Source organism: Rhineura floridana, chromosome 20, assembly GCF_030035675.1.
Source record: "Rhineura floridana isolate rRhiFlo1 chromosome 20, rRhiFlo1.hap2, whole genome shotgun sequence".
NCBI lineage: Eukaryota > Metazoa > Chordata > Lepidosauria > Squamata > Rhineuridae > Rhineura > Rhineura floridana.
In genome coordinates, this window is record NC_084499.1 from 20,178,232 (window position 1) to 20,205,174 (window position 26,943).

Here is a 26,943-nt window from a genome sequence, read left to right on the forward strand (position 1 = left end):
AAGAAGAGGGCCAACCTCTTGTCAGTTTCAGAGCCTTGCGCAAAAGGGGGGGTGTTTAGGGGGAGTTCGGTCTCTCTCTGAACCAACTGGAGAAGCGGCGAGAGTCGGCCTGATAGGCTAGTTGGAGAAAGTTTGGGACAAGCTCGCTCGCTTTCCCTCCTCCCCAGACGTCGACACGAGGCGGATCAAGACCCGTCCGTCTCCTCTCCGTCTGGCAATACGCGGCGGGAGGAGGAGAGGATCGGGGTATAGCGGGCAGTCCAGGGGTAAGGGAGAGGCAGAATTTTTTTTGGGGGGGGGGAATTGGAAAGGAAAGGAAATAGCCGGCTCGCCGCTTCTGGCTCGGTGTTTTGGGGAGGGGTTGGGTGTGTGGGGGGGTGCTGCTGGGCGGGGGTGGCGGCCTGGGGGTGAGGTGGGGGTTCAGCCGGGGCGCCCTGGAGCCCTCGCCGGCGATGGAAGCCGTGGCCGCGTTCGGCATGGACAAGCAGTTCGCCCCTAACCCGGTGCGGATCTTGGACCCTCCGCCAGACAACCCGCAGGCTCGGAAAAACTTCAGCGTCAGTCACCTCTTGGATCTGGAGGAGGTCGCCGCCGGCATGAACGGCGGAGCGAAGGAGTCGCCCGGGCCGGAGGCGAGGGAGGGCGGCAAGGGGCCGCAGGATCACTCCGGCGCCAGCAGCGGCAGCGAAGGGGGCGGCGCGCTTCGGGAAGGTGAGCGCTTTTTATTTCCTTTGTGGGGGTTTTTTTTGGGGAGGGGGGAGGAAGGACGCCTGCGGGGGGGGGGCTGGTTGGCGAGGGAAGAAGAGGTGATCTCCCAAAACTTTCTGGAGAATCTGTGGCGAAAGGGCGCAGTGAGGATGGGCGACTCATGTAACCAGCTGTGAAATGGGCATTTTCTAGCCATTGGTTAGGGAGGGAAAGGTCAGCTCTGGGGGATCTGCAGAGTTCTGCATCATGGCCAGTTGGCCCACTTAGCTGGGAGCCCCATTGAATTTGACAGGGCTGTACTTCTGAGGAGACACCCTTTAGTTGTGGACTAAAGTTGTGCTCACAGGCGAGTTTTTCCCCAGCGATGTCCACACGATGCCTCATCAAAACGCCATCCCATATATTTCCCCGCCTTCCCCATTTAATCTGGATTTATCATTTCTGTGAGTTATTTTTTTTTTTAAACTTAGCCAATTTCCAAAGAAACAGTAAATCCGGATTAAATGGGGAGGATTAATACGGGATGGTGTTTCGATGAGGACATCCTCATGTGGACGGTGCGCAAAAGTTCCGCACATGAGCCTGCCGCCAGGGATCCTTCCACATCTTCCTTGCAGGATGCTCTCCTCGGCAAAAGTGCCCTTGAAATAAATGCGCACGTGGGACCCACTCATTGCAAAGAGGTTTGTGAAAGAGTGATTTTCCTGCAGGTCTCTCTCTCTCTCTCTCTGTGTGTGTGTTTATAACCACACTCAATTTGGGTCTCTGGGACCGCTATCATTTTCTGTACAGTGTCTAGTGCCCTGTTCCTGCTATTTCAATGACGGGTTGCACCACTGGTTAGCAATAGATTCTCTCCTTCTCTCTGTCCCACACACACCCTTAGAAATTGGGATCAGAGGAGTGTGTGTGTCCTGTTTGGTAAACAGACATTTTAAAGCCAAAGAGAGGAGTGTCCTTACAATTCAGAGTGTCCTCTGAAATAAACTTGCACATGAGAAAGCGCCTTGCAGGCTATTGTCTCCGTTATGAAACACACCCTCAGCAACAGCTGCATAAGTGAGAAGATCCCAGGCAGTTAGAAGGGGCTTAGTCCTGCCGTAGCTATCAGTGGGATGTTGCGTTGGCTGGACAATCGTTTATTGGTTCGTCGCCACCATCGAGCACATTGATGCTGAAATTATTGCCACTCATATAGGCATACTCCTGGGGCAAGGGGCACAAAATGTGCAGCCTCTAACGGTGCTTGGATTTAACAACCGCCTTTGCGTACTTACTTGGGAGTCAACAGGACCAGCTTGAACATCTACACACGCAAAGCAAGGACCTTCACCTAGATTCTGTCTCAAATATGATTATACTTGCTGTTACAATAAAGTGCCCTTTGCTGTTAAGGGCAGAGCTAAACCCACTTTATGGTTAGCAGTAAGATTTATTATTATTATTATTATTATTATCTGTAGAACGTAAGACCATAAGCAGAGCTCTGCTGGATCGGGCCAAAGGGGCCCATACGTGTCCAGCCTCCTGTTCTCACAGTGGCCAGCCAGATGCCTGTTTTGGGAAGCCCACAAGCAGGTCCTGAGTGCAAGAGCACTCTTCCCTCTTGCAGCTCCCAGCAACTGGTGTTCAGAGGCATGTTTTTTCTCCGTCAGTAGAGGCAGAACATTAGCAGAGCCCTCTTGGATCTAGACCAGTGTCCTGTTCTCATAGTGACCACCCAAACGCCCGCTGGGATGCCCCAAAAGCGGGCCAAGAGGGCAACCGCAGTCCCCCCTCTTGTGAACCCCAGAGACTCATATTGAGGCATACCGCCTCTGTTGGTGGAGGAGAAGGGCAACAGCTTTGTCTGCAATCCAGAGGATTCCAGGGATACCCTAGCATGTTTTCACACATGACCCTAACAGCGTCCCGCGCCTAAAGGGAATGTGCTGCGTGCATGTGGGCATGCATTGTTCAGAGTGCTCGTTTGATTGTCACAGGGCTTGTGTCTCCTCCTGCTGTGGGCCTTGCATTATCGACATTCATGCTTGTGCTTCAGCAGGGCACAAGAGATGCAAAGGTGCTCCTTTTTTGGGGGGGTGTTGCATCTGAAAATGCCAGAAGCCTTGGAATCGATGTCCGCAGCCAGCAAAACATCCCGAGCAAAGCCCCATTGAGATGAACTGCAAATGTTCCGGCCTCCATCCCACTCATTTCAACGGGGTCTGAACAGGAGGATGTCCCGTTAGATTTGGGATCAACAGGACTTAAGCGCCCAGCCCAGATCTCAAGAATCTTCCTCTGGAGCACACTGTGCATTCAGGATCCTTGAAAGGCTTTCAGGGGTATAAATTTGTCACATATGTTCCCAGTTAATTATATTAATTAAAACTGACACAAACTGCCGTAATTCATATGCCGGGGGAAAATGACACCTGCAGACGTCCCCATCCATCTAAATGACCACCTTATGAAGTAAGGGGAACGACTGTAGCTCAAGGGTGGAGTATCTGCCTTCAATCCCACAGGCATCTTCAGGTAAGGCTGGGGGAAACTTCTGCCTGAAACACCTTGAAGAGCTACTGCCAGTCAGTGTGGACGATAATGAGGTGATGTACCCTTCAACTCAGCCATTATATTTTTCCTATTTTATTCAGCCCTTTATTCAGAAGTATGAGGACTAGAAACTTATTCTTATTTTTAGGGAAAGGGTTGTAGCTCAGAAGTCGAGCATCTGCCAATGGCATCTCCAGCTCTGTCTGAAACTCTGCAGAGCCTCTGTTGCCAGACAGTGTAGCCAATACTGAGCCATATGGATCCATGATAGCTTGCATGTGGCCACCACTGGCAGAGGTGTGACTCAAACGCCTAATTCCCACCTTCCTAGGATTCATTTATTATCATTTATTAAGGTCGCAATGCACACAACCCCAAAATCCTACTCAGAACGACTGGTGGTGTATAGATGCTTTATATTAAATATATTTATTGGGGGAGGGGGATTGTAGCTTGCCCTTCGGTCAAGTGCTTGGGGCAGCCATTCAGGTTGCCATGGTTTTTCCAGCCCTTTGCTCCTGTGCCTCTGAGAGTAGCTTGGCCGGCAGATGGTAGCAGGCAACTGATCATGCTTGTCTTCCAGTTGTGTAAAGAAAAGCTGCTCTCCTGGCAGAGTTGCTCTTAAAAAGTCAAGTCAAACTGACCCTCCCCCTGTTGTGTATCCCACTGTTGGAATAACAATAATAATAAATAATAAATTTAATTTCTGTGTCGCCTATCTGGCCAAAGGCCACTCTAGGCGACGTACAAAACAGTTAAAACACAATGAGATAAAATACAATAATACAATAAAAACAGTATGAGAATAATACAGCAGCAACAATATTAAAACAGGGTAGGATGCATTTCAGTCACAGTAATTAACCCTCCCTGGAGATCCCAAAGGCCTGTTGAAAGAGCCAGGTCTTTAAGGCTTTACGGAATACATTTAGGGAAGAGGCGTGCCGGAGATCTTGTGGGAGGGAGTTCCAGAGAGTGGGGGCCGCCACTGAGAATGCCCTCTCTCTTGTACCCGCCAATCTAGCTGTTTTTGTCGGCGGGATTGAGAGAAGGCCTTGAGTGGCTGATCTTGTCGGGCGGCATAATTGGTGGCGTTGAAGGCGCTCCGTAAGATAAACTGAGCCGAGACCGTATAGGGACCGTATGGAAATCTCAGTTTCCATCCCAACTTCAATTCAAATCTCAAATGCTGTTAGGGATGAGAACATAGGTAGGGTGACAACTCTGGGGTCTGATCAAGAAATCGGTGTGAACCCCATGCTACCCAAACCATAAAGGGATCTGAGTCACTGCTTTGCTTCACAAGAACATAAGCAGAGTCCTGCTGGGTCAGGCCAAAGGGGGCCCATCTAGTCCGGCCTCCTGTCCGCACAGTGGCCAACCATTATGGGAAGCCCACAAGCAGGACCTGAGCGCAAGAGCACTCTCCCCTCTTGTGATTCCCAGCAACCTGTATTGAGCCATATTGCCTCTGATAGTGGGGGCAGGACAGAGTCATCCTGGCTAGTAGCCATTGATAGCCTGATCCTCCATGCATTTGTCTAATCCCCCTTTCAAAGTCATCCAAGTTGGTGGCCATCCCTGACTCCTGTGAGAGTGTGTTCCATAGGTTAACTATACACTGTGTGAAAAAGTTCTTCCTTGTGCCTGCCCTGAATCTTCCAACATTCATCTTCATTGAGTGTCCCTCAGTTCCAGTATTATGAGACCTTGTTGTCTTGCATAACCGGGGTGACAGGTATTTTACAGAGGACAATTAGCTGTCCATTATGGCGGAGTGCTGGACTCAAATCCCAGCTTCATCCTGCAAGAACTGGGGCTCCATTACAGCTCAATTTTGTGTCCCCCACCCCCCAATCTGTAAAATGAGTATAATAATGTTGATCTACTCCATGGTGTTAACGTGAAGATAAGGAAAGTAAAGGAACAGGATTCCCCTTGGCCAGAATGCAGGCTATAGGCTTAAGCATCGCAGTGCATGGAAAGGGCCTGGAGAGAACTTAGGTGACCTCAATATTAGATGCAGTAGTAGTAGTAGTAGCAGTAGTAGTAGTAGTAGCAGTAGTAGTAGTAGTAGCAGTAGTAACATCCCGGGGCAGGTCAAAACTGCTTAAAACACACCACTAGAAAACAGATTAAAATAAATTACAATCGCAATTAGGAGGGACAAACGAGCTAAGCGGAAGGCACGTCAAACAAACCCTCATCGCAACCATCTTCCATCTGGAAACCGATGTCCTCACTGTGGGAGGCTGTGTGGATCCAGAATTGGCCTCCACAGTCACTTACGGACCCACCGTTAAAGACCTTATCTTGGAAGACATTCTTACTCGGCCACCAGTGATCACCAATGATGAATGAGTAGTAGTGGTAGTGGTAGTGGTAATAATAATAATAATAATAATAATAATAATAGCAGCCCACCCTTCTGTAGTAGGTCCCAGGGCAGGTCAGAACAGCTTAAAACACACCACTAGAAAACAGTTTAAGACAAATTACAATTGCAATTAGAGAGGGTCCTAAAAATATGCATCTCAAGGGACAAAAGGCAGGGTGGAGAAGTGCATCTTCAGCGCGTGACAAAAGCTGTACAGAGAAGATGCCAGGAGATGCACTCCTGTCAGGAGGCCATTGCACAACGTAGGGGCTGCCACACAGATTGCCCTCTCCCATACCACCCCCTGCAGCTTCTGAGGGCAGGCTAGTTCAGCCATGCATTTCCATCAGCTGAATGCAACCTTAAGGGGATGCTTCCACGAGAGGAACAGGCCAAACACAGAGATGCATCCTCACTAAATACATAATATTGGTCTTTCTTCTCATTGCAATCCATCTTCCGGATGAGACAGTTCTGACGTCCAGCTGCCAAATCAAGCCCTGTGGGAGAATGTCTGTAGCCAGGCCATTGGGTGGTATTCAGTGCTAGTCCTACTCAGAATAGACCCATTGAAGTTGAAAGATACACTAACTTAGATTCATTCATTTCAATGGGTCCACGTAGTTGAATACAACCCGTTGTCTCAGCGGCAAGGACCAACGGTGAGCTTGATTGGGGCCTCTGCTTGAAGCCTTGTGCCAATCATGTCTTTTTGGGGTGCGTGTGTGTGGATAGCATTGTTCCCCCACATCTGTACAGAAGTTTACCTCTGGAGTATATTTCTCCTGGGGTAAGCGTAAGCTGTTCTCATGATCCTTCTACTCCAGACCGTCCGCGGAGTTTATTTATTTATTTATTTATTTATTTATTTCATTTCATTTATAAACCGCCCTTAGCCAATGGCTCCCTGGGTGGTGTACAACATACAATAATAACAATAATCAACAAAAATCGCAAGATATAAAATACAGAGACATAATAGGACTACCCAATGTTCATGCAGTACATGCTCAGCCCATGCCCTGTTTTGAATGCGGCTTCCAATCACCACCTCCACCTCTATTTGTAATGCAGGTAAAGCAGAATTTATGGATTTCTTCTTGGGGTGAGGAAAAAGCACAGCTGTTTTCAAGACTGCAGTTCTATGTACGTTTACATGGGAGCATGTCCACTGAAGTTAGCAGGGTTTACTTCCACAGGCTCAGGTCCAGATTGGGCTGCATTTCATATTTCCAAGGACACGGCAAAAGTTGCTGGCAGCAGGAAAGAGAATGACCAAAAAAGAGAGAGACTGGGATGGCATTCAGTAAACAGGGGACAGGAAAGTAGGAGTTTATCACCCATTATTAGGCCAGATTGTCTCTCTGCTGGTTATGCAAGCCCTTTGCTTGCTTCAGCTTTGGAGAATGTTTCAACCGGCGAATGGGATGAATTCATGTGTTTGACAATAGCTTGTTTTTTAAAAAAAAAAAATACTTGTAAAAACCAAACTAAAATCATCACAGAGGGCGAATTATTATTAAGAATGCCCCACTGTGCATTCTTGCGTCCTAAAAGCCTCCCCCCGCTAAAAAAAGAGGCAATTTGCAAGATCCGTGTCAGTTAACTCAAGTCTCATTTGGCAGACCAGCTTGTGTGAAACTAACAGAGGGGTTTAGTAGATGCATGTCTTAATCTGATCAGAGGTTACTTTCATGTTCGGAAGTCGCTTTTTAATGCATCCGCTGTCTGCTGCTCCCTAGTGCGTTTTAAGTACGTGTGCCCAGAACAGTTAATATTCATTCTCCCTGGTGCAAAGGTTCAGGGGCTGCCTCACGCCGCTCCTGTGATGCCTTGCAAGGCTAGCAACTGGCTTTTTATTTGGGGACGAGGGCCCTGGGATTTTTGCAAAGTGGGGGAACAAGGGGTGTAAGTGCAAAAATATATTGACTGTACATGTCCCATGAATTGCATATGCACCTACTGCCATGAGTATCAGCTGATGTATGCTAGGCCTGTGTTGCTGTTGTTGTCTCTGTTTTTAAAATGGCCTGTCCTAAATCTGCTGTTCTAAACATCTTTGTAATTGGCTTGCCAAAACTCTACCACAGCATTGGTCAGATGTTGAAAAAGAAAAGTGATGGCTTGGAGCATCTTATGGTTTGGGGGAAATACAGTGGTATTCATCCCCAGAAGTATCTGTGCTTTTCTAATAAATGCAGCCTTAATTGGAAAATGCCTTAGTTATTATTATTATTATTATTATTATTATTATTATTATTATTAAATGGGTTACAGTTCACGCAGGGTAAAGCACTTTTATTAAGTTCTGTTGATTTCAGTGAAAAGCCTGTGCTTCAGTTGCTCCGGCTGAAAGTTTCAAAGTGCTTAGGGATTATTCAAAACAACAGCAAGTGCATCCAAAATAGGGTGAAAGGAATCTTCAGTGTGCGAGAGTCAATCTTGGTATAATAAAACGGTGTGAATATGATGGAGAAACTTCTGGACTATTTTGGTGATGATTAGATGGTGAGGGGGCACACCTTCTCCATGTTAAAAAAAAATCCTCTGAGCTTCTGTATGGCTGCATGAAAAAAGTGTACACGTTTCTGTGGGTGGTATGTACCACAGTTGGCTCTGAAGACCGTTGCAGCTTTTGTTGTTGTTTCTGTTATTAGACTAAAGGATAAAGGGCAACCCTTTGACTCTTAGACTCAGCCACAACTAAACTGCAAAACTAAAAACATTCGAGATGTGTCTATAATCCTTTCAAAATGTTTAAATGTGTGTGTGTGTTTGTGAGTGCATGAGAGAAACACAGAGAGAATATTAAAGATGTGCCTAGGGAAGGAAAGGTCTGTCAATTTTGGTTTTCTCTGTTTCTCATTTTTCCAATGTTCAGTTCTCCACATTTCTGCAACAAATGGCTTAAAAAAAAATCATTATGAAAATTCTTCAGCATTTGAGTGCAAATTTGTCCTAATAAACAAATGTTGTATTCAGTTTTGACTCAGAGACACATTTTTGCAAGCCATTTCTCCTAACATAATGCATTTTTGTAAAGTTATTTTTCACTCATATGTTCATTTTTATGTATACTGTTGTTTGGTTGTTTGGTTGGTTAGAGAACTGCACTCAAAGTCTGGATAGGTGCAAATTTCCAAGGATAGCTGTTTTGGTTCTCATAAGGTTTTGGAAAGTGCAAATGTGATAGTTTCGTCTTTGTGAACTGAACTGAATTTCTTTCCCATCTCTAGATGGGCTCTAGAGTGTTACCCGAAAGAGGGCCAGGAAGGATTTGGTTAGGATTTTAATGTGAACCTACTGCTTCCCTACTGAAACCTTTCCAAATCTATATGTGAACCAAAACACAGCTCTCCTTTGAAAATTGCACTTCTTGTGCAAATCTTGTGATGAGGTTCTCTAACCAAATAATGTGTACAAAAGCAGATATAGCTCAAGAAGCATTCATTAAAAATGCATATAAAAATGCATTCGATTGCTTGCAGAATTGTGTATATTAGGCCAAACTGCGTACAAAAATACACACGTTAGGAGTAATTTACACTGGAATGCTGGCAGAGTTTCAAGAGGATTAAAAAATGTCATCTGTGAGGAGTATTTTTTTAAGCATTTGTATTAAAAATGATCCAAAAAGTATCAACATAAGTATATAAATCTTCCAAGTAATCATTCGGGAGATTAGTTTTTCATCCATTGAAATGCTTCCACTTGATTAAGCTAGCTGATCCATTGGCTAGTCGCTGAGGTCCTGTTTTCATGTGGATGCACCTGTTCTTGGTGCTGTTAGGATCTTCATGAGTAAACATAGATGAACCATGCTCCCGTTGGATAATCAGGTCCCAAGCATACTGTGGGGGCATACTAGATATATTGCTCTTTCTTGCCATCCTTTTGCCTGCCTCCCCGTCAAATAAGAACCTAGCTAAAGTTACTCATGACAAAGCACTAATCTTAGCTGAGGGGGTAAGACCCCTTCAGCACAATGGTGCTTATTTCTGGATGGATTAATTGAGCACAACTTAAGTCCTACTTAAGAGTGGACCCACTGAAATGAACAAACCTGTTGGTCATGTCTATTAGCTTCAGTGGGTCTACTCTGAGCTGGAATAGCATTGAATACCATCTATAATCTTATGCACACTTACCAGACTGTACACAGTGGGTTGGATCCAGCTAAATTCTACTTAGAGTAGACCCATAAAAATGAATGGACCTATCCACTGGGTCTACACTGAGTGGGACTAACATTGGAGACAGCCCAAGTGGACTGAGTTAACTAAGTAAACATGCAGGGAATTGCATTGCTTTTCCTTTGAGCAATGGAACAAGGCTTTCTCATGATGAACCAAGGCTCTATTGACTTTCATGTGTTGTAGCCAATTAAGTTCTACTCAGAGTAAGCCCACTGAAAGTTATGAGCCTATGTTAGTCTCATGAGCACCCAAGGAAGTATGTGCAGGAATGATAATGTTTAATCAGTTAGTGGTCTGAAACTTGTACTAGTAGCTGACAGAGATTCATTCAATTGGATGACAGCCCCAGAATTACTGTATGTTTCTGAATGTATCAAACAAGATGTGTGTGTATGTGCTAAATTGCTCTGTGCAGCAGCAAAATGAAAGATTGGGTTTTAATTTGTGGGTTTTTTTTAAAAAAAATTCCCTCCTCTGCCTTCCGCACTCTCACATTTTGTCGCATAGCAGAGGGAAAAATAATATGTATTTGCTGACCCACACAGACTTTGCCTCGACTTAACATTCGAGCAGATTTCAGACCCTTGGGTTCCAACCATGGCTCCATTAGGGAGCCGGAGACTCATCCTAATCTTTTAAAAAGATCTTACCATTCCAATGAAAATTGGTCCAGTAAAAGACAGGCCCCAGTGCTTCATTGCTCCTCCTTCATTTTCATAGCAAGAATGCTCCAGAGTCATAACAATGGGATGCATTGTTGAGTGGTTTTTTTATTATTTAAATCATCATGATTTAAGACACTCTTCTCTATTGCCACTTTGCTGGAATAACCGCAATAAAATTCCAGACCAGGAGTAGCCAACTTCAAACGGAACAGAAGGACAGAAGTGATTTGAACGCCATAAACACTTGAATTTGTGTGTGTGTGTGTGTGTGTGTGTGTGTGTGTGTGAGAGAGAGAGAGAGAGAGAGAGAGAGAGAGAGAGAGAGAGGGGAAATATCTGTATGCAATTATGCATTTTTGCCTTTTAAACTTGTGTTCCCATAAGAGATGTCCACTGGCTCACTTGTGCAAACACCTTCTCCCGCTGGAAGATACAGAACAGAGCTGTTGCTTGCCATAAACGTAAGAGTCAAAAATTAGCCTTGGGGGTTTCTTTATGATGGTGGGAGTGAAGGGATATCCATTTGACTTGTGTGTGTGGGGACTGGTCACGAAGTCGACGGCCACTTTTCGTCTCTGTCAGAAGCGAAAGAAGCCAAAACTCATAAAGAAATCGAAAAGCAGCCCTTCTGGGAACTAAAGGGAACAGAGACCTTGTAAAACCCAGAAAAGTGGCCTTTTACAGGGTCTTTATGTTCACAGAGAAGAGAACAGAAAAGTTGTTTCCACGTCTCTCCCAGTTTGATCAAGGCATTTTGGAAGATGTCTCCAGAGAAGTAGACCCAAGTCTCTCGCAACAGGATCTTCTCCTATGCTCTTTATTCTTTCCGTAGCACCGTCCTCAGCAGGAAATTAAAGTCTCAACTCTGTCTTTAGGGGGAAAAAGGAGGGGGGTTGCATTTGGAAATCGATGCATGCGTACGTTTCTGCCTTCTTGGTTTGTTTGGCTAGGGTTTTCCCAAAGGTCCTTTAAATTACCACTGATGATTCCTAATTCATTTTCCTACTGGATTCTAGGAAGGGTCTTCAAAGAAGATGTAAAGAATCTGGAATGTTACTGAAGCAAGCTTACGAAGAAGTAGGGACAGGAGAGGGATTTGATTCAATTCGGCCCTTAAAGGCAAACTTACCTAATCCACCCTTTCTGAAACAGTACACCAACCGAATTGCAGCCATCTTTCGAAATTTGCACGTCTCTGTAGTTTGCAACGCGGTACTCCGGATGTGTACAAAACTGCATTCACCAGGGTAAACGGCACATTAACATACATACTTAGGAAAAACAACATAGAGATGCATTATTTATGGGGAAATTGGTTTGCAAAACATGTGTATATTAGGTAAAATATTTGGAGAAATGTGACCATTTGCTGATGAATTCTTGCGAGGACTTAAAAAAAATCACAAACTGATGTGGAAATGTGGGGAACTGAGTTTAGGACTGAAAAAAATGAGAGCTCAGGAGAAATAATAAACAAACAAATAAAAAATAAACTCAGAGAGAAACCAAATTTGACAGATTCTCACATCCCAAGAAGGAAGTAAGTCCCATTGAACTCAGTCAGACCCCTTATGGGTTAAGCATTCCCCTGCAAATGTTTGTGGTTGAGTTCAGCAAGTAAACTTGACAAAATCTGCTGTATGTATTCTTTTACTTACATGAGAGATGCCTGGACAGATTTTAGTCCTTGGTTCTCCACATTTCTGCAGCAATTCATTTGTATTTTTTAAAAAGAACAAAATCTCATGAAAATTCTTCAGCATTTTAGTGTGGACTTCTCCTAACAGACACCTTTTTTGTATGCTGTTTTGACACATTTGGTACACATTTTTACAAGCAATTTCTCCTAATATATCACATTTTTGTAAGTTATTTTCATGAATATATTCATTTTTATGCACACATTTCCCTAATATGTAAACACTGCTTGGTTGGAGAACTTGCACTGCAAAATTCAGATAGTTGCATATTTCAAAGGATGGGCTGTTATTTCTGTTGGTGGTTAGAGTGTTGGACTATGACCTGGGAGACCAGGGTTCAAATCCCCACACAGCCTTAGAGGGAGGCAATGGTAAAACCACCTCTGAATACCACTTACCATGATAACCCTATTCATAGGGTGGCCATAAGTCAGAAATCGACTTGAAGGCAGCACATTTACTTTTTTATTGTTTCGGAAAGTGCGAATTTGATAGATTTGGCTTGAAATGCAAACTGAATCAGATTTCTCACCCATCCATACCTTGGATACACTCCGGTATATATAAAAAAGACATGGTTTGTGTCCAATCTTAGTCCTAATCAGAGCAGACCCATTGAAAACAACGGGCATGGGTAAATTAGGGGCATTAATTTCAATGGGTGTACTCTGAATAGAACTTAGGTAAATACAACCCATAATATCATAACTACCCCACCCCAGCAAACAAAACATAAGAGTTAATCAACTAAAGAAAGGCATTAAACATCCCATCAAGGAACTTTTTGATCCAGCACCAAAAATAACAAGTTAAAAAGTTAAAGATGACCAAGGCTTGTATCCAACTTGGTTTCACTCAGAGTAGAGAGACTTACTAAATGATCTGACTTAAGAACAGTCCTGATGGATCAGGGCAATGGCCCATCATAGCCCAGCACTGTTCTCACAGTGGCCAGCCAGATACCCCAATGGGAACACCACAAGGAAGACCTGAACACAAGAGCGCTGTCCCCTCCTGCAGTTTCCAGCAACTGGTCTTCAGAAGCATACTGCCTCAGACCGTGGAGACAGAGCATGGCCATCATGGCTAATGGCCCCTGTTAACCACTCAGTCATGTGTGTTAATTACAGCGGGCCTAATCTGAGTATGGCTAATGTTGGATACAAGCCGAGATGGAGCAGTCCTTTGCTGTTATCACCACGCTATGAACCTCTCTTAGATGGTGTTTTTGGAAGGAATCCCCCAGAGGGGATAATAAAGTCTCTCACCACCCCAGAACATAAGAAAGAGCAGACCCTTCTCCTCTAACATTCAACTCCCCAGCCCCCAGCCCCATTGTCCGTAAAGCTGCCACAAAGAGACTTATTGCGACATCAGCATGGCCAAACAGGGTTATCTAGTTGCAATGATTTTAATTATTACATACGGAACTGGAAAAAAAATCCGTAACAGCACAGAGCTGTATCCAGGTCACCCTAGCTCCTTATTAGCTAACAACATCACCCTTTTGTGTTAAATGTTGACTGTGATGTTCCTGATCCAAAATGAGGCATGTGCGCATTTAAGTCTGGCTGGATTCTGGCTGGGAGCTGTGAGGCGAGTAGGAATGATGTCTTAGGCTGGTGCACCCTCCAGCAGTGATCCCTCCTGAACAAAGGTAACTCGACCGTGGTTATCGTTACGCAGCAGTAGCCTTCAAGTTTGACTGCTGTCATGTAGTGTGTGAGGGGCTGCCTTTGAAGACTTCCTTGAAACTCCAGTTAGTGCAAAATGCCACTGCCAGTGTTCTACCTGGGACTAGTTATACGACTCATATATGTTGCTGATTCTTAAGGAACTAGACTGAGGCTGATCCATTTCCAGGTGATCTGCTATATATTTTGGAAAGTTATTTGTCCATTCACTAGGCATTTGGACACCTCTGAAGATACCATAACCAAATTTGGCATGTTCTTTCCTGAAATCAAGGAGCAGGTTGTGCTCTCTGGTCTGATATTTATTTATTTATTAGATTTATATCCCGCCCTTTCTCCCAGTAGGAGTCCAGGGCGGCATAGAACTTTTGGATACAATTGGATGCCATTTTGAATCAACATGGTGGACTGAACCTTTCCAAACTGCACCGATTTTAAGCACCGGTTTCAACATGGCACTGATTTTTTGTTTGCTTCTTAAAACCCCCAAACGACGGCAGGTACGAGGCTGCTAGCTATCGATAAAGTCCCTTTTGTTGTTGTTTTTGCTCGCCCAGGCACTTCATGATATAATGCAGAGATGGAAGACCTTTTCAGCCCGAGGACTGCATTCCCTTCTGGGGGCCGCATGCAAGGGGTGGGCGGGGCCAGAGGCAAAAGTGGGAGGAGCAACAAATATCAATTTTACCTTTGTGCAACAGGCTGTTTTCTACACAGACTCACTCGCCCTGCTCTGCCCTCCATCCAAACAAGCAAGAGGCATGATCAGAGTTGACAGAAACCTTCCAGCCAGACAAAAATGCTCAAGGAGAGTCCCAAGACTAGCGAGAGTCCCAAGGGCCACATAGAGAGGCGTAGAGGGCTACATTTGGCCTCCAGGCATAAGGTCCCCCTCCCCCATTTGACATAATGCAATTTAGCATTCTTTGTGGGTTTTATCCATTCTGGGGTGGTTTTTTTCTGTTGCTGCTTCTCCTCTTTTAATTTTTGAAGTGCTGTGCACAGCCCCCCTGACTCGATCTGGGCCGACAGGGAAACCCCCACCCCAAATCAATTTGTGTGGGGCTAATGCATAATTAGGCTTTTAAAAACCCTAATTAACCATACAGTCAGGAGGGGGAAAGAGATGCTGTGTCTCCCCCCTGCCCCCCCAAAATACCGCAGAGAGCAGGACGGTCAATCCTGCAGGAACACACTGGGAAAGGATATCCCTGCAGTGGAGAGTTCAATCCTGCTCAGATGAGAACAGGTGTGTGTATCCAAAGCTCCTCTTTCCCACCTGATGCCTCACCCTCTGACAGCTCTGAGAGGCCCCACCCGACCCAGGGCTGTCTCCAATGCCCGGTTTCACCAGAAGTGGCCCCGTTCAGCTCTGGATTCAGACTTCAGCCGAATCCAGTGCACAGTCCTCGTCTTTGACGTTCTTACGTTTGCAGTTTGGAAAGGGACAGGGAAAAGTGCGGAATGGACAGACGACTGATGAGAGGACGTGCAAAAGCACCCTGCGAGCAAAGCAGGATGGATGCAGGATGCCTGCTGGTGGCCCTGTAAACAAATCAGAGCGAACGCTCAATAAAGACAGGGCATAGACTAACCACCGTGTATGCTTTGTGCAGGCAAATCTGGTTGAATGCTGAAGAAAACACTCCTCTGGAGGAGCTCTTGGCCAACTATCCTTGCTTGGAGACTAGGAACAAGTCTGTCCAAATGATTTCATCTGTGAAATGTTAGAGATACACTTTCTTTCCTTGCCTGGCGTATGCTGTATTCGTTTACTCAACAACAGCCTGTCTGCCTTCAGCTCCTGAAAGAGGGTGTGTTAGTTAGCTATCTATTTCTGTTTCCTTTTTAAAAAAAAAAAACAAGAAAGTTCCCTCCCCAACTTTTCGGTTCCAAATGTGTGTGAATCGCGGCTATCCTCCAATAATTACAACCAGATCTGCAGCGAGATTAAACATTCTTATTAGGCATTTCTTCTGTTTAATAGAAATTAATGTTTAATAGAGATTAAACATTCTCACAATGGGTCTGGCTGTAATTATTACAGAATAGTTGCAGCTGAAACCATTTCTTTGGCAGCATTTGTGCTCTGGATAATGTGGTTATGGGCGGAGTAGGAGAAGTGGTGTGCTGGCAATTTTGTGTTTAGACAGCCGAGAAAAACAAACAAATAAATACATAAACAAACAAACAAACAAACCCCAAGTTGGTCACAGTGCAATGGAGAAGGAAAAAGGGGATGATCGCCATCATCACCCAACATTTGTAAGGCTCCTAACGTTTTCAAAGCACGTTGCATATATAAAAAGGCAAACACCATCTAATAGACGTGACGCAAAAGGAAATAGGCACATGGAGGGGAGAGGAAAACAAGCACTGGAACAGTTCCTCCTTCAGAGGCTGACAGATGGGGTCAACTTGCCGCCCTGGGCTCCTACTGAGAGGGTGGGATATAAATCTAATAAAATAAAATAAACTTGGTCTCCCCTGTCCCATAATATTTACATTAGGGATGGAAAGATCTATCAATTTTGGTTCTCTCAGTTTCTCATTTTTCCAATCTTAAATTCAGTTCCACATTTCTGCAGCAATTTGCGATTTGAAAAAAAACCCTCATGAAAATTCTCCAGCCTTTTAGTGCAAATTTCTCGAATAAACCCAGTCTTGTAGGCAGTTTTGACTGCTAACATACACATTTTTGCAAGCTACGACTTGTCATATAATGCATTTTTGCATGCTATTTTCACACATATATTCATTTTTATCCACACTGTCCCTGAACATATGCATTTTTCTACACATTGTTTGGTTGGCTCACTACACGGCAAAATTTGAGGAAGTGTGAATTTCAAAGGGAGGGCTGTGTTTCAGTTCTCATGTTGTTTCAGAAAGTGCAGATTTGACAGATTCAACTTGAAATGTGAACTGAATCAGATTTCTTCTCCATCCCTAGTTTACATATATACTTAAAATCTATTTTTACCCCAAAGGTGGCTCCCTGGACTTAACAAGATGGTTCTTGCTGTCAGGTTTACAATCTATAAGATGTAACACGAAAGGAAAACAAACTGGGAGGGCAGAGGAAAAAAGCAAAATCGGAAATTGCATTTTGGCTATGAAGCTTTTATTAGAAGGGTCTTTTCTGGCAGCGAAAAGGGAAGCAAACTCTCTGCAGATGCTTCCTCTAATAGATGGGGCCAATTTGACCTCCCCAATGCCATGGGTGGGGGGTAGGGGTGCCAACAGGGTGGGAATCTTCCCAGTGGTCCTTCGGACTCTCTGGCGGATGATGGCAGTAGCCCGAGTGCGCTGGCCTTCAGCTCTACAGGCCCAGGTCAACTGATGAGGGATGGAACAATCTATCAGTCTCTCATTTTGCCAATCTTAAATTCAGTTCTCCACATTTCTGCAGCGACTTGATCTTTCCCCAAAAAAAATCCTCATGAAAATTTTCCAGCATTTTAGTGCAAATTTCTCCAAATAAACACATTTTTGTAGACAGGTTTGACTCACATACACATTTTTGCAAGCCATTTCTCTTCATATAATGCATTTGTGTATGTTCCTTTCACCGATATGTTCATTCTGTGGACGCTTTCTCCTAATAGAGGCATTTTTGTCAACATTGCCGGGTTGGAGAACTGAATTGCAAAATTCGGATAACTGCGGATTTGGAGGGATGGCTATGTTTTTGGTTCATGTATTATTTTGGAAATTGCAAATTTGACAAATTCGACTTGAAACGTGAACTGAATTGAATTTCTCCCCCATCCCATAAATATCCGTCACCCCCAGCCACCGTGGCCAGTGGTTAGGGATGATGCCGCAGCTACATCAAGGAGCAGGCCTTTAAACCTTGTTCCCCCTCCTCCCCAAAACCTGGAATTTCACACATGCACACTCTCCACGTTTTACAAATGAAAGCAGACACTACCATTTGCCAGATCTCAAATTTGGGAGGAAAAGGGTGGTGGTGGGTCCTTAAGGAAACCCACAAACCCCAGTCTCCAGCACTTCTCCCCCAAGGAGGCTGCCACAACAAGTGGTCAAGGACATGCCTCCCTTTGACCTCCCTCTAAACCAAGCCCTGACATTTTATTTGACCCATTTATATACCGTTTATATTTAAACACACGCCCGAGTGATTTATCACACGGGTTAGAACATTTAAATTAAAAAAGACAAAAGAGATTCTATAGAGCATAGTTTACACACCTAAAGAAAACACCGTCTTTGGTGTCAAAAGAAACATTACCTGTGAAAAATCAGCTACAAAAATACAAGGGAAATCTCCCATTATGCAGAAGGTCCCAGGGCTGGGAGAGACTCCTGCCTCATGCACCATGGACAGCCGCTGCCAGTCAGTGTACACAATACTGAACCAAATGGATCAGTGGCCTGACTCAATAGAAGGCACCTTTCTATGATCTGCTGATGTGCCAGGCCACCAAATGCCACTCTGGGGGATTTGAAATGACCTGCCCATCTTTTAAAATGTGTCGTCAACTGATATTGCCATTGCAAGGTTATGGTGTCCAATGGTTGTGGTTTTGGTTGCAGTTTGATTGCAGTTTCTTGGCTTCCCAGAGCATCATGGTACCTGTCTTTGTTTTGAACAGTAGTGATGCTGTGCTGTGGGCAACTCCTAGGAATGCACATGATTGCCCTAGAGAGCTCTTGCCAGTCAGTGTAGGCAATATTGAGCTAGATGGAGTAATGGTTTGGCCGTAGCTCAGTGACAGAGCAACTGTTTTGCATGCAGAAGGTCCTTGGTTTAATCTGCAATGGCGTCTTCTGGCAGGGTTGGGAGTGTCCCCTGCCTGAAACCCGGGAGAGTCACTGCCAGTCAGTGTGGACAATACCGAGCTTGATGGACGTTTGGTCTGACTCAGTGTAAGGCAGCTTCCTGTGCCCCTATTTAATGCAGCCCTGTATTCACAATAATGAGGACTAGAATCTTACTTTGTTTTTAGGGAAAGGGCTATAGCTCAGCGACAGAGGACATGGTTTGCATGCAAAATCCCAGGTTCTTTCCTTGGCATCTCCTGGTAGAGCGTGGAGATATCTCTACCTGAGTCCTGGTGAGCCCCTACTAGTCAGCTTCAATGATGTCATGGGCACAAGAGACAATGTGATATAGTGGTTACAGTGTTGGATTAGGAGCTGGGAGAACAGGGATTCAAAATCCCCACTAGGACATAAAGCTCTCTGGGTGACCTTGGGACAGTCACCACTCAGCAGAACCTACTTCACAGGGCAGTTGTGAAGATAAAGCAGGGAGAGTGTGAGCCAGTATGATGTAGCGATTAAAGTGTTGGCCTAGGACCTGGGAGACCAGGGTTTGAATCTCCACGCAGCCATGAAGCTCAGTGGGTGATCTTGGGCCAGTCACTGCCTCTCAGCCTAACCTACCTCAGAGGGTTGTTGTGGGGATTAAATGAGGGAGATTAAATGTACCATGTTTGTAAGCCACCTTGAGCTCCCTGGAGAAAAGGTGGGATGTAAATACAACAACGAGAACAAGCAAGAGCGACAACACTTCGTTGAGCTCCTGAATAACAGCAGACAAAGTATAATAAAACACTTTACACATTTCTGTGGTGATGGTGGGGATCCACAACACAAATGTGTGTTTTTAAAAAATGTTGTTTTTAATAAAACCCCAACAACACAGCTTCAGAAATATGGCATTGCAGTAGGGTGGGGGGGTTACGGAGAAAGCAAAAAATAAAAAATGGGATCCCTTCTTGCCAAGTGGAAGCATATTCCATCCATCATCCCCCCCCCCTATTTTGAGGAGCAGCGTTCCAGGCAGACTCCCTCCCCAAGATTCCATTTCTTAAGAAGCGCAGGGCCATTAAAATAAGATTTTTTTTAAAAAAAAGAAAAAGGAAATAATTTTTCTTCCTGAAAGTAAAACATGTAATTCTCCTCTGATATGATTAAAAGAAACAGCAAAGGAGGGGATTGATTTCGGCGGCTATAAATCAGGCTCCGCTTACTGCGGATCGAAGCCCCAGCTGAAGAGTTTATCCCAGGCTGCTGTTAAAAGCTGGTGATTAGTGAGTCTCTGTCCCCCCTCTCCCCAGAGCCCAGCTAGAAAAAAGGGTGGTGCAGGAAGCTGGGGGTGGGGGGGAGAGAAAGAGACCATTAACAAAAATGTGGAAATAAATCAAGGGTCTTGGGGGGGGGGGCGGGCTTCCTGAATGAAACACAGATCAACAGTGATAAAAGGGCAGAAAGAATAATTCTTCTTTCCAAAGCAAAGCAGGGAGATCTGCACATAAATGCGTCCTGCACCACTATCTGAGGGGCATCTGTGACCAATTAGAGCCGAAAAGGTTTCGTTTCGCTCTCGAGTTTTAATTTAGCCCTTGCTTGGAAACGTTGATAGAGAGGCCATATAATGTTACATTTCCTATGCGCTTGCCTCTGACAGCAAATTAAATGTTATGCCGCATTTCTTAAACATGGGATCAAGCAGGGCTCTCTGCGAGGGTCCCAAGGAGAAACAAAGCAACAACAATCTAGGAACGGGGTGAGGGGTTGCTTATGCTGAGAGATGGAGGGAGGGGGGCTTCACTGCCTGGCTGAGAAACTGAATGCAGGCCTTGGCAGGCGAGGGCCAACATTCTAGCCCAGGAATAGGGGACCTGCATGTCCCATTAAATGCGCCTGTGCTAAAACTATCAACATCTCTGACCAGTGGCCAGGAAAAGGTGAACTGTCCAATTTGGTTTCTCATTGCCCCTCCCTTTAAGTTCTGTTTCCCACATCTGTTTCTGATTTTTTTAAAAGGACATCCTCACAAAAATCTACCAGCATTTCAGTGCTCATTTCTCCTAAGATACACATCTTTTGTAGGCGGTTTTGCCTACAGAAATGATTGCAAATAAACGCCCCCTAATGTAATTTTTGCAAAGCAATTTCCCCTAATAAAATGCACTTATGTTTCACAAATGCACACATTTTTTAATGCATGCTTTACCCTCGTATATGCATTCGTATACACGTTACCTGGCTGGAGAACTGTAATGCAAAATTTGGAGAAAGGTGGATTTTGAAGGGTGGCTGTGTTTTCAGTTTGCACAGTGTTTAAGAAAAGGCAAATTAGGTAGGCTCGCCTCGGAATGTGGACTGAATTGAATTCCTCCCTTATCTCTGCTTGTGTGGCAGAGATGAGCAACCTGTGTGTGGCCTTTGTGGAAAATTGCTTAGTGGTAGAGCTACTTTGCATACAGAAAGTCCCAGGTTCAACCTCTGGCATCTCCAGGAAGGGTGGGGAAGGTCACCTGCTTGAAACCTTGGAGAGCTGCTGCCAGTCAATGTAGACAGTCTAGCTAGATAGGCCAATCCAGGCTTACATACAGGACATACAAATTGCATCCTCCTACCCCTAAGACATTTTTCTGGGCATCCTGAAATTCTCTTCACTTCCCTCAAAATTCCTCAAACATTTTGCCCAAGAAAGAACCTCCCAAATCTGATTTGGGTTTCACACAGGTGTGCAGCACCTCTGCTGTCCTGAGAACCCAAAGGGGCTTTTAACATCCCAGAGTGAACTCTGAAATGATACATTTGCAGAGAAAACAGGGGACAAGCCAGCTTTAGTGGTACAGGTCTATTGGTTAGCAACCATAACATCACCAACATGCTTTTCCCAGACCTCCAGTATTTGCAACAGTTTTTGAGACCTAGATAGCGGGAAGTGTAATACAGATTTAAAAAATAAAATAAATGAACCAGATATACACAATGACAGGAAGTTGGGAGGGGAGGCTACTTCAACCCCCATCATTTCATGCTATATTCCGGGCCCACCAAGGTTTGCCAGCTTTTTGGTTCAAAGACAGACCAGCATGGCCACAAGAAGAATTTGTGGAGTCCAGGAGGGTTGGGGCATAGCAATGGTTGCATCGACAAAATTGCATGATCAGCCAGATGCTTCCCACAGGACTGCAGAATCTTTCCCAGAAACAACTGCAATAGAAATTAAGGCTGAAGCTAAGGACTGTAGCTCAGATGTAGAGCTCATAATTTGCATACAGGAAGTTCCATCCCTGGCATCTCCAGGTAGGGCCTGTCTCTTGCCAGAACTCCTATAGAATGGATGGCAGTCCGTGAAGACCACTGTTATTCAACCTTGGGTCTCCAGATGTTGGACTACAACTCTCCATCAACCCCAGCCGGCTCAGCTAATATCCGAGGATGTCGGAATTTGTAGCCCAGCTGGGGACCTGAGGTCGAACAGCAGTGGCCCTGACAATACTGAGCTATAGATGGGCCAGGGGACACCTGCTTTGCATGCAGAAGGCCCCAGGTTCACTCCTCAGTGGCATCTCCAGGTGAAGGTGGGACAAGACTTCCCACCTGAAACTCTGGAGAGCCGCTTTTGGTCGGGGTTGACAAGACTGAGCTAGGTGCTTCAATGGTCTAAGATGGCCTGAGATACCGTCCTGTGTTCTTCAAACCCAGAAGATTAATGGACTTTGGTTTCCTTAACTGGGGTGCAGCTTGAGGGGGTTGGGGGGCAGTCTACAATATGTGCTTCCAATATTTGTTTCTTGATTCTGCAGTTCCTTGCTCCTCGGCAGCCAGACCTCCTCCTCCTCCCTGCTCGTTCCCATCTGGAAATCTTCCTGTTTCCAGGAGACAACGCGATGATAGGGGAGGAGAGCCCACATGGAACTTTTTACTAGGAATGTTATCTTTTTACGGTGCTCCTAAAACAAAACAGGCAATGGACGCCCAAGCTTCATTCCTTTTTATTGCCCACTTTGGCTTCCTGTAGATGCGCTTCCAGAGCCAAAGTGTAGCAGCCGGGTGCAAGCCACTGGCCGCATCCAGCAGGAACTTCTTATGCTCTCATGCCCATTGTGGGAAGCCCACAAGCAGGACCCACATGCCACAGCAGTGCTGTCCCCAACAATTGGCACTCAACAACTGGTATTCAGAGGCATAATGCGTCTGACACCGCAGGCAGAACATAGCCATTATGGCTAATAGCCAGCTGATAGTCTTATCCTCCATGGCGGAGAGCAGATTGTAGGACAGTGCTGTGGGTCCCCCCACCAATCTTTAATCAAAACAATAAACACCCTCTTGGTTTTCAAGAGAGTGCAAGACAGGCCACTGCAGAGTCAGTTAATACGGGGAACAGCAGATAGAATCATGTGTAAGAAGCAAAGAATCCAGACGGTCACCCCTGATGTGAGAATTTAAGGGATGGCAAATCTGTCCATTTAAGTTTCTCATTTTTCCAGTTTTAAATTCACTTCTTCACATTTCCACACCAGTTTGCAATCAATACTACTACTACCAATAAGAAGTTATCTTGGACATTTGCCAGCATTTTAGTGCAACTGTCTCCTGATATGCTCATCTTTCCATGCAATTTTTCCTAATATGCACATTGGCAAAGCAACTTCTCCTAACAGAATGTATTTTCGTTTGTTTTTACTGTCCTATGCACTCCTGTGAACACTACCTCAAAATATGCATTTTTCTACACATTACTTGGGGGAAGAACCGCATTGCAAAACTCAGAGAAATGTGAATTTCGACAGGTGGCTGCGTTTCACTTTTGGTGTTCTTTTGGAAAATGCGACTTAGGTCGGTTCAACTTTACATACGAAATGAATTGTTCTTCCTCCATACTTAACTGTGAGCTTCTTGCTGATGTACGCTTGTCTCAACCCCAAGTTGTGTGTGTGTGTGTGCGTGCGTGTGTGAGAAAGGATTCAAAACTGGCCCATCACCTATTTTGCAGTGAGGGGCTGAAAGTACGCTTGCCAACTTGCAAGCTTGGGTCTCAAGATGCAGGATTTGGGGGCTCATTCCTAGGGTGGTAAGGTAAACTCAGGGCCATCAACTTAGTCTCTCACCTCATGCACTTTTATTTTTCTTGTATAGAAGTGCATGGCTTTTCTACGGAAATGGCTACCCATGTAATTTGCGCATCCATCACCAGCAGTTAGATCAATAAGCAGCAACAGCCCAGCTGCAATCAACACTGTACAACTTGCTGCCCAAAGAAGCAGACAGAGCCAGGGAGGTGCAGGGAATGGGGTGGCTGGTGGTCTCAGAGATGGCCACCAACTTGGATGGCTTTAAAAGGCAATGATGAGACAAAGTTATGAAGGATAAGGCCATCAGTGGCTACTAGCCACATTGGCTGTGCTCTGTCTCCACAGTCAGAGGCAGTATATTTCGCAAGTGGGGAATGTTCAGGTCCTGCTTGTGGGCTTCCCATGGGGGCATCTGGTTGGCCACTGTGAGAACAAGAGGCTGGACTAGATGGGCCCCTTTGGCCTGATCCAGCAGCGAGGCTCTTCGGATGTTCTCACAAAGACTGTGGTGGCCACAGTGACCACATTGGTGATTCCTAGTCTAGGTATTTATATTTCAAGCCAGGGGTAGCCAGTGTGGTGCCCACCAGATGTTATAGATAGACTACAATTCCCATCATCCTCAGCCTGCGTGGTCAAAGGTCAGAGATGATGAGCGTTGTAGTCCAAGGCATCTGGAGGGTACTGTGTCGGCAGCCCCTGTTCTGAGCAATTATAGCTGCTGGATATATATTTTTTTGTTCTCCGTAAGCCAAGCCAATGGATGGTGGCCACAAATATGTACTGTTTATATGAAAAAGACCCACCAGACAATTAGATTGTCTGCCTTATTGGGGACACAACAGATTCGAGAAGGGGTGGCAGCTCAGTGGTTAGCACACCTGCTTTGCAAGCAGAAGGTCCAAGTTCACTCCCCGATGGCATCTTCAGGTAGGACTGGGAGAGACTCCCTGCCTGAAACCCTGGAGAGCTGCTGCCAGTCAGTGTAGTCAATATGGAGCTAGGTGGACCAAGGGTCTGACTCAGTATAAGGCAGCCTCCTTGGTTCCTAAAAATGATGCATGCTGAGGCAAAAAATAAAAATACTTGTTTCCCATATGCGCTCATAAGATCTGAACTGGTGGTGACTGACTAGGAACCGTGGTCTTGAATAACGACCATGACATTTGTTGGGGGAGTGGGGAAGGTAGTAAACCCCACATGTACAATAATGGTCTTATTTCACTTGCGTACAGTAGTAGAGTGGCAAATTCAGAAGCGCAGGGGCCCTTCATGAGAGTCACAGCCACTCCCCTCCTTTTTTTGCTGCTGAGTTAAGAATGAGATCCCTGTTAATGCCTTCTTCCACAACAACAGACGTCCCTAGGAGCCAATAAGCCAATAAAGGGGACAGTGTTAGCTTCTGAGAAGAGTCTTCTCAATGGCTGACTCACCTCCTTTCACTCTGCTTGGCTCCAATCCACAGGAAAGGACAAGGAAGCATGTTAGAAGACTCTTCCCAGTGGTTAACACCCCTTGAATGCTGATTGGCTCATAGGATGCTGGAGACACAGGGACCCTGCTGGGACCCAGCTCCCAAAAAAGTAAAGGATCTAAGACCCCCCGACACCCTGGACTACTACACCCCTGCTTGCGTAAACTCAAGTGCCTCCCTCTTTCCTCTGAAGCAACTCTTTTTTGAAGATGTGCATCACATGAAGTGGCACCTCCCTTGCTGAGGCATTTTAAACTAGAGGGAAAAATTACTTTGCAGAGTTTGCAGGGGAACAAAACCAAAAGGAGAAATGCCACTCAGTATTGGCAGGGATCTTGATCTCCCACAAAACAATGCAACAACCCTCATGTGTATATATAAAAAAACCTGTATTGGGGAAGGGAGGGAGAAGAACAAGAGGGCTGAGGTCTTGAAAGCTTATTCACCTCCTTTCATTAGACTAACAAATAACGCTTAACGCAAACCATCTGTCTGCAGCAGACCTTACCGCTTTCGAGAAGATAAAACAGAGCGGTAATTTTAGCCGGGGAGCGAGGGGGCGGGACGACTCTCGGCTTTAGATGAGAGCCGTTTCAAGGGGCACTGTTACTTTAGTGTCCTTTGGGATACGGGTGTGTGTGTGTGTGTGTGCAGAGGAAGAGAAGGACCCGGCATAGGAAGGAACAACAAAACTCTGCCTGGCTCAAAGGTAGTACCTTTGCAAGGTTACGGACACTCGGAAGGGAGCCCGTACAGGCAAGTTGCGGAGCCTAGTCCTAAATGGTTCGCAGGCACCAAATTTGACCAGTGGGTAAAAATACTTCTTAATAGGGATGCAACAGATTTGGGTTTTTTTTTTTTTTTTTTTTACAAAACTTGAATCTGGGACTAGAGCTCTGAGCACCACTAGGATGACAGGGATGGGAGATGTTTTTCAGTCCGAGAGCTGCATTCCCTTCTTGGCAAGCTCCCGAGGTCCACATGCCAATGGTAGGCGTGGCCAGAGGCAACAGCAACACATGCAAATTTCCCTACTGCACAGCAGGCTGGTGTCTACACACCTGGACAAGCAAGAGGTGTTAGCACAGTTCAAGGAGCGCTTAGGGTGTGAAGCCAGGCTAGTGAGGGGTGTGGCTTCAAGAGAATTCTGAGGGCCTGATGGAGAGGTCTGGAGGGTCTCAGTCACCTCCTGGGCCTGACTTCTTTTTAAAACCAGCTGTCTTCGGACAGAGAAATTGTGGGGACCATTTCTCCTAGGGCCATACCAAAACCCATCCTTCCGCTTCTCGAAAGTTTTCTTCCTCTGAGAAAGGCGTTTTCATTTTCCTTTCTCATTCTGAGGACGCTTGAGAGCATGCCAGTCAGTGCATGGATTTGGGCTTACTTTATCGTCCCCAGGTGGCCAGTAGGGGTGGTGGTAGCGTTGTGCGTCGCTCTCGCCAGCAAACGTTTCTCCAGCTCTCTGCAGCCTCGCCAGCTGCCCACACTTCCTGATCTGAAGAAAAGGCCCATGGGAAGAATTACCTCATGATGTCTTCCCCTGGGCTTTAAGTGACATATCTTATGTTCATAGATAGGTCTGTGAGTATTAGTAAATCAGCCACAGGAAATAGATGGACCCTCCATATCCAGTCTACCTCCAAATTCAATTGCTGGGGATCGCAAGTGGAGAGAGTGTTGTTGCCCTCAGGTCCTGCCTGCGGGCCTTCCGTTGGGGCATCTGGTTGGCCACTGAGAGAACAG

The 26,943-nt window shown here is 45.5% G+C and overlaps 1 protein-coding gene across 1 annotated transcript in view; it reads left to right on the plus strand.

The window, feature by feature from the left end:
• The first annotated feature begins 421 nt into the window (after window positions 1–421).
• The window catches only part of PRRX2 (paired related homeobox 2), a 64,434-nt gene continuing 37,912 nt past the window's right edge, over window positions 422–26,943 (plus strand). The window contains exon 1 of the mRNA XM_061604227.1: window positions 422–711. Within this exon, the coding sequence (XP_061460211.1) occupies window positions 453–711 (259 nt within the window). The 5' untranslated portion in view covers window positions 422–452. The remainder of the gene's footprint in view (window positions 712–26,943) is intronic.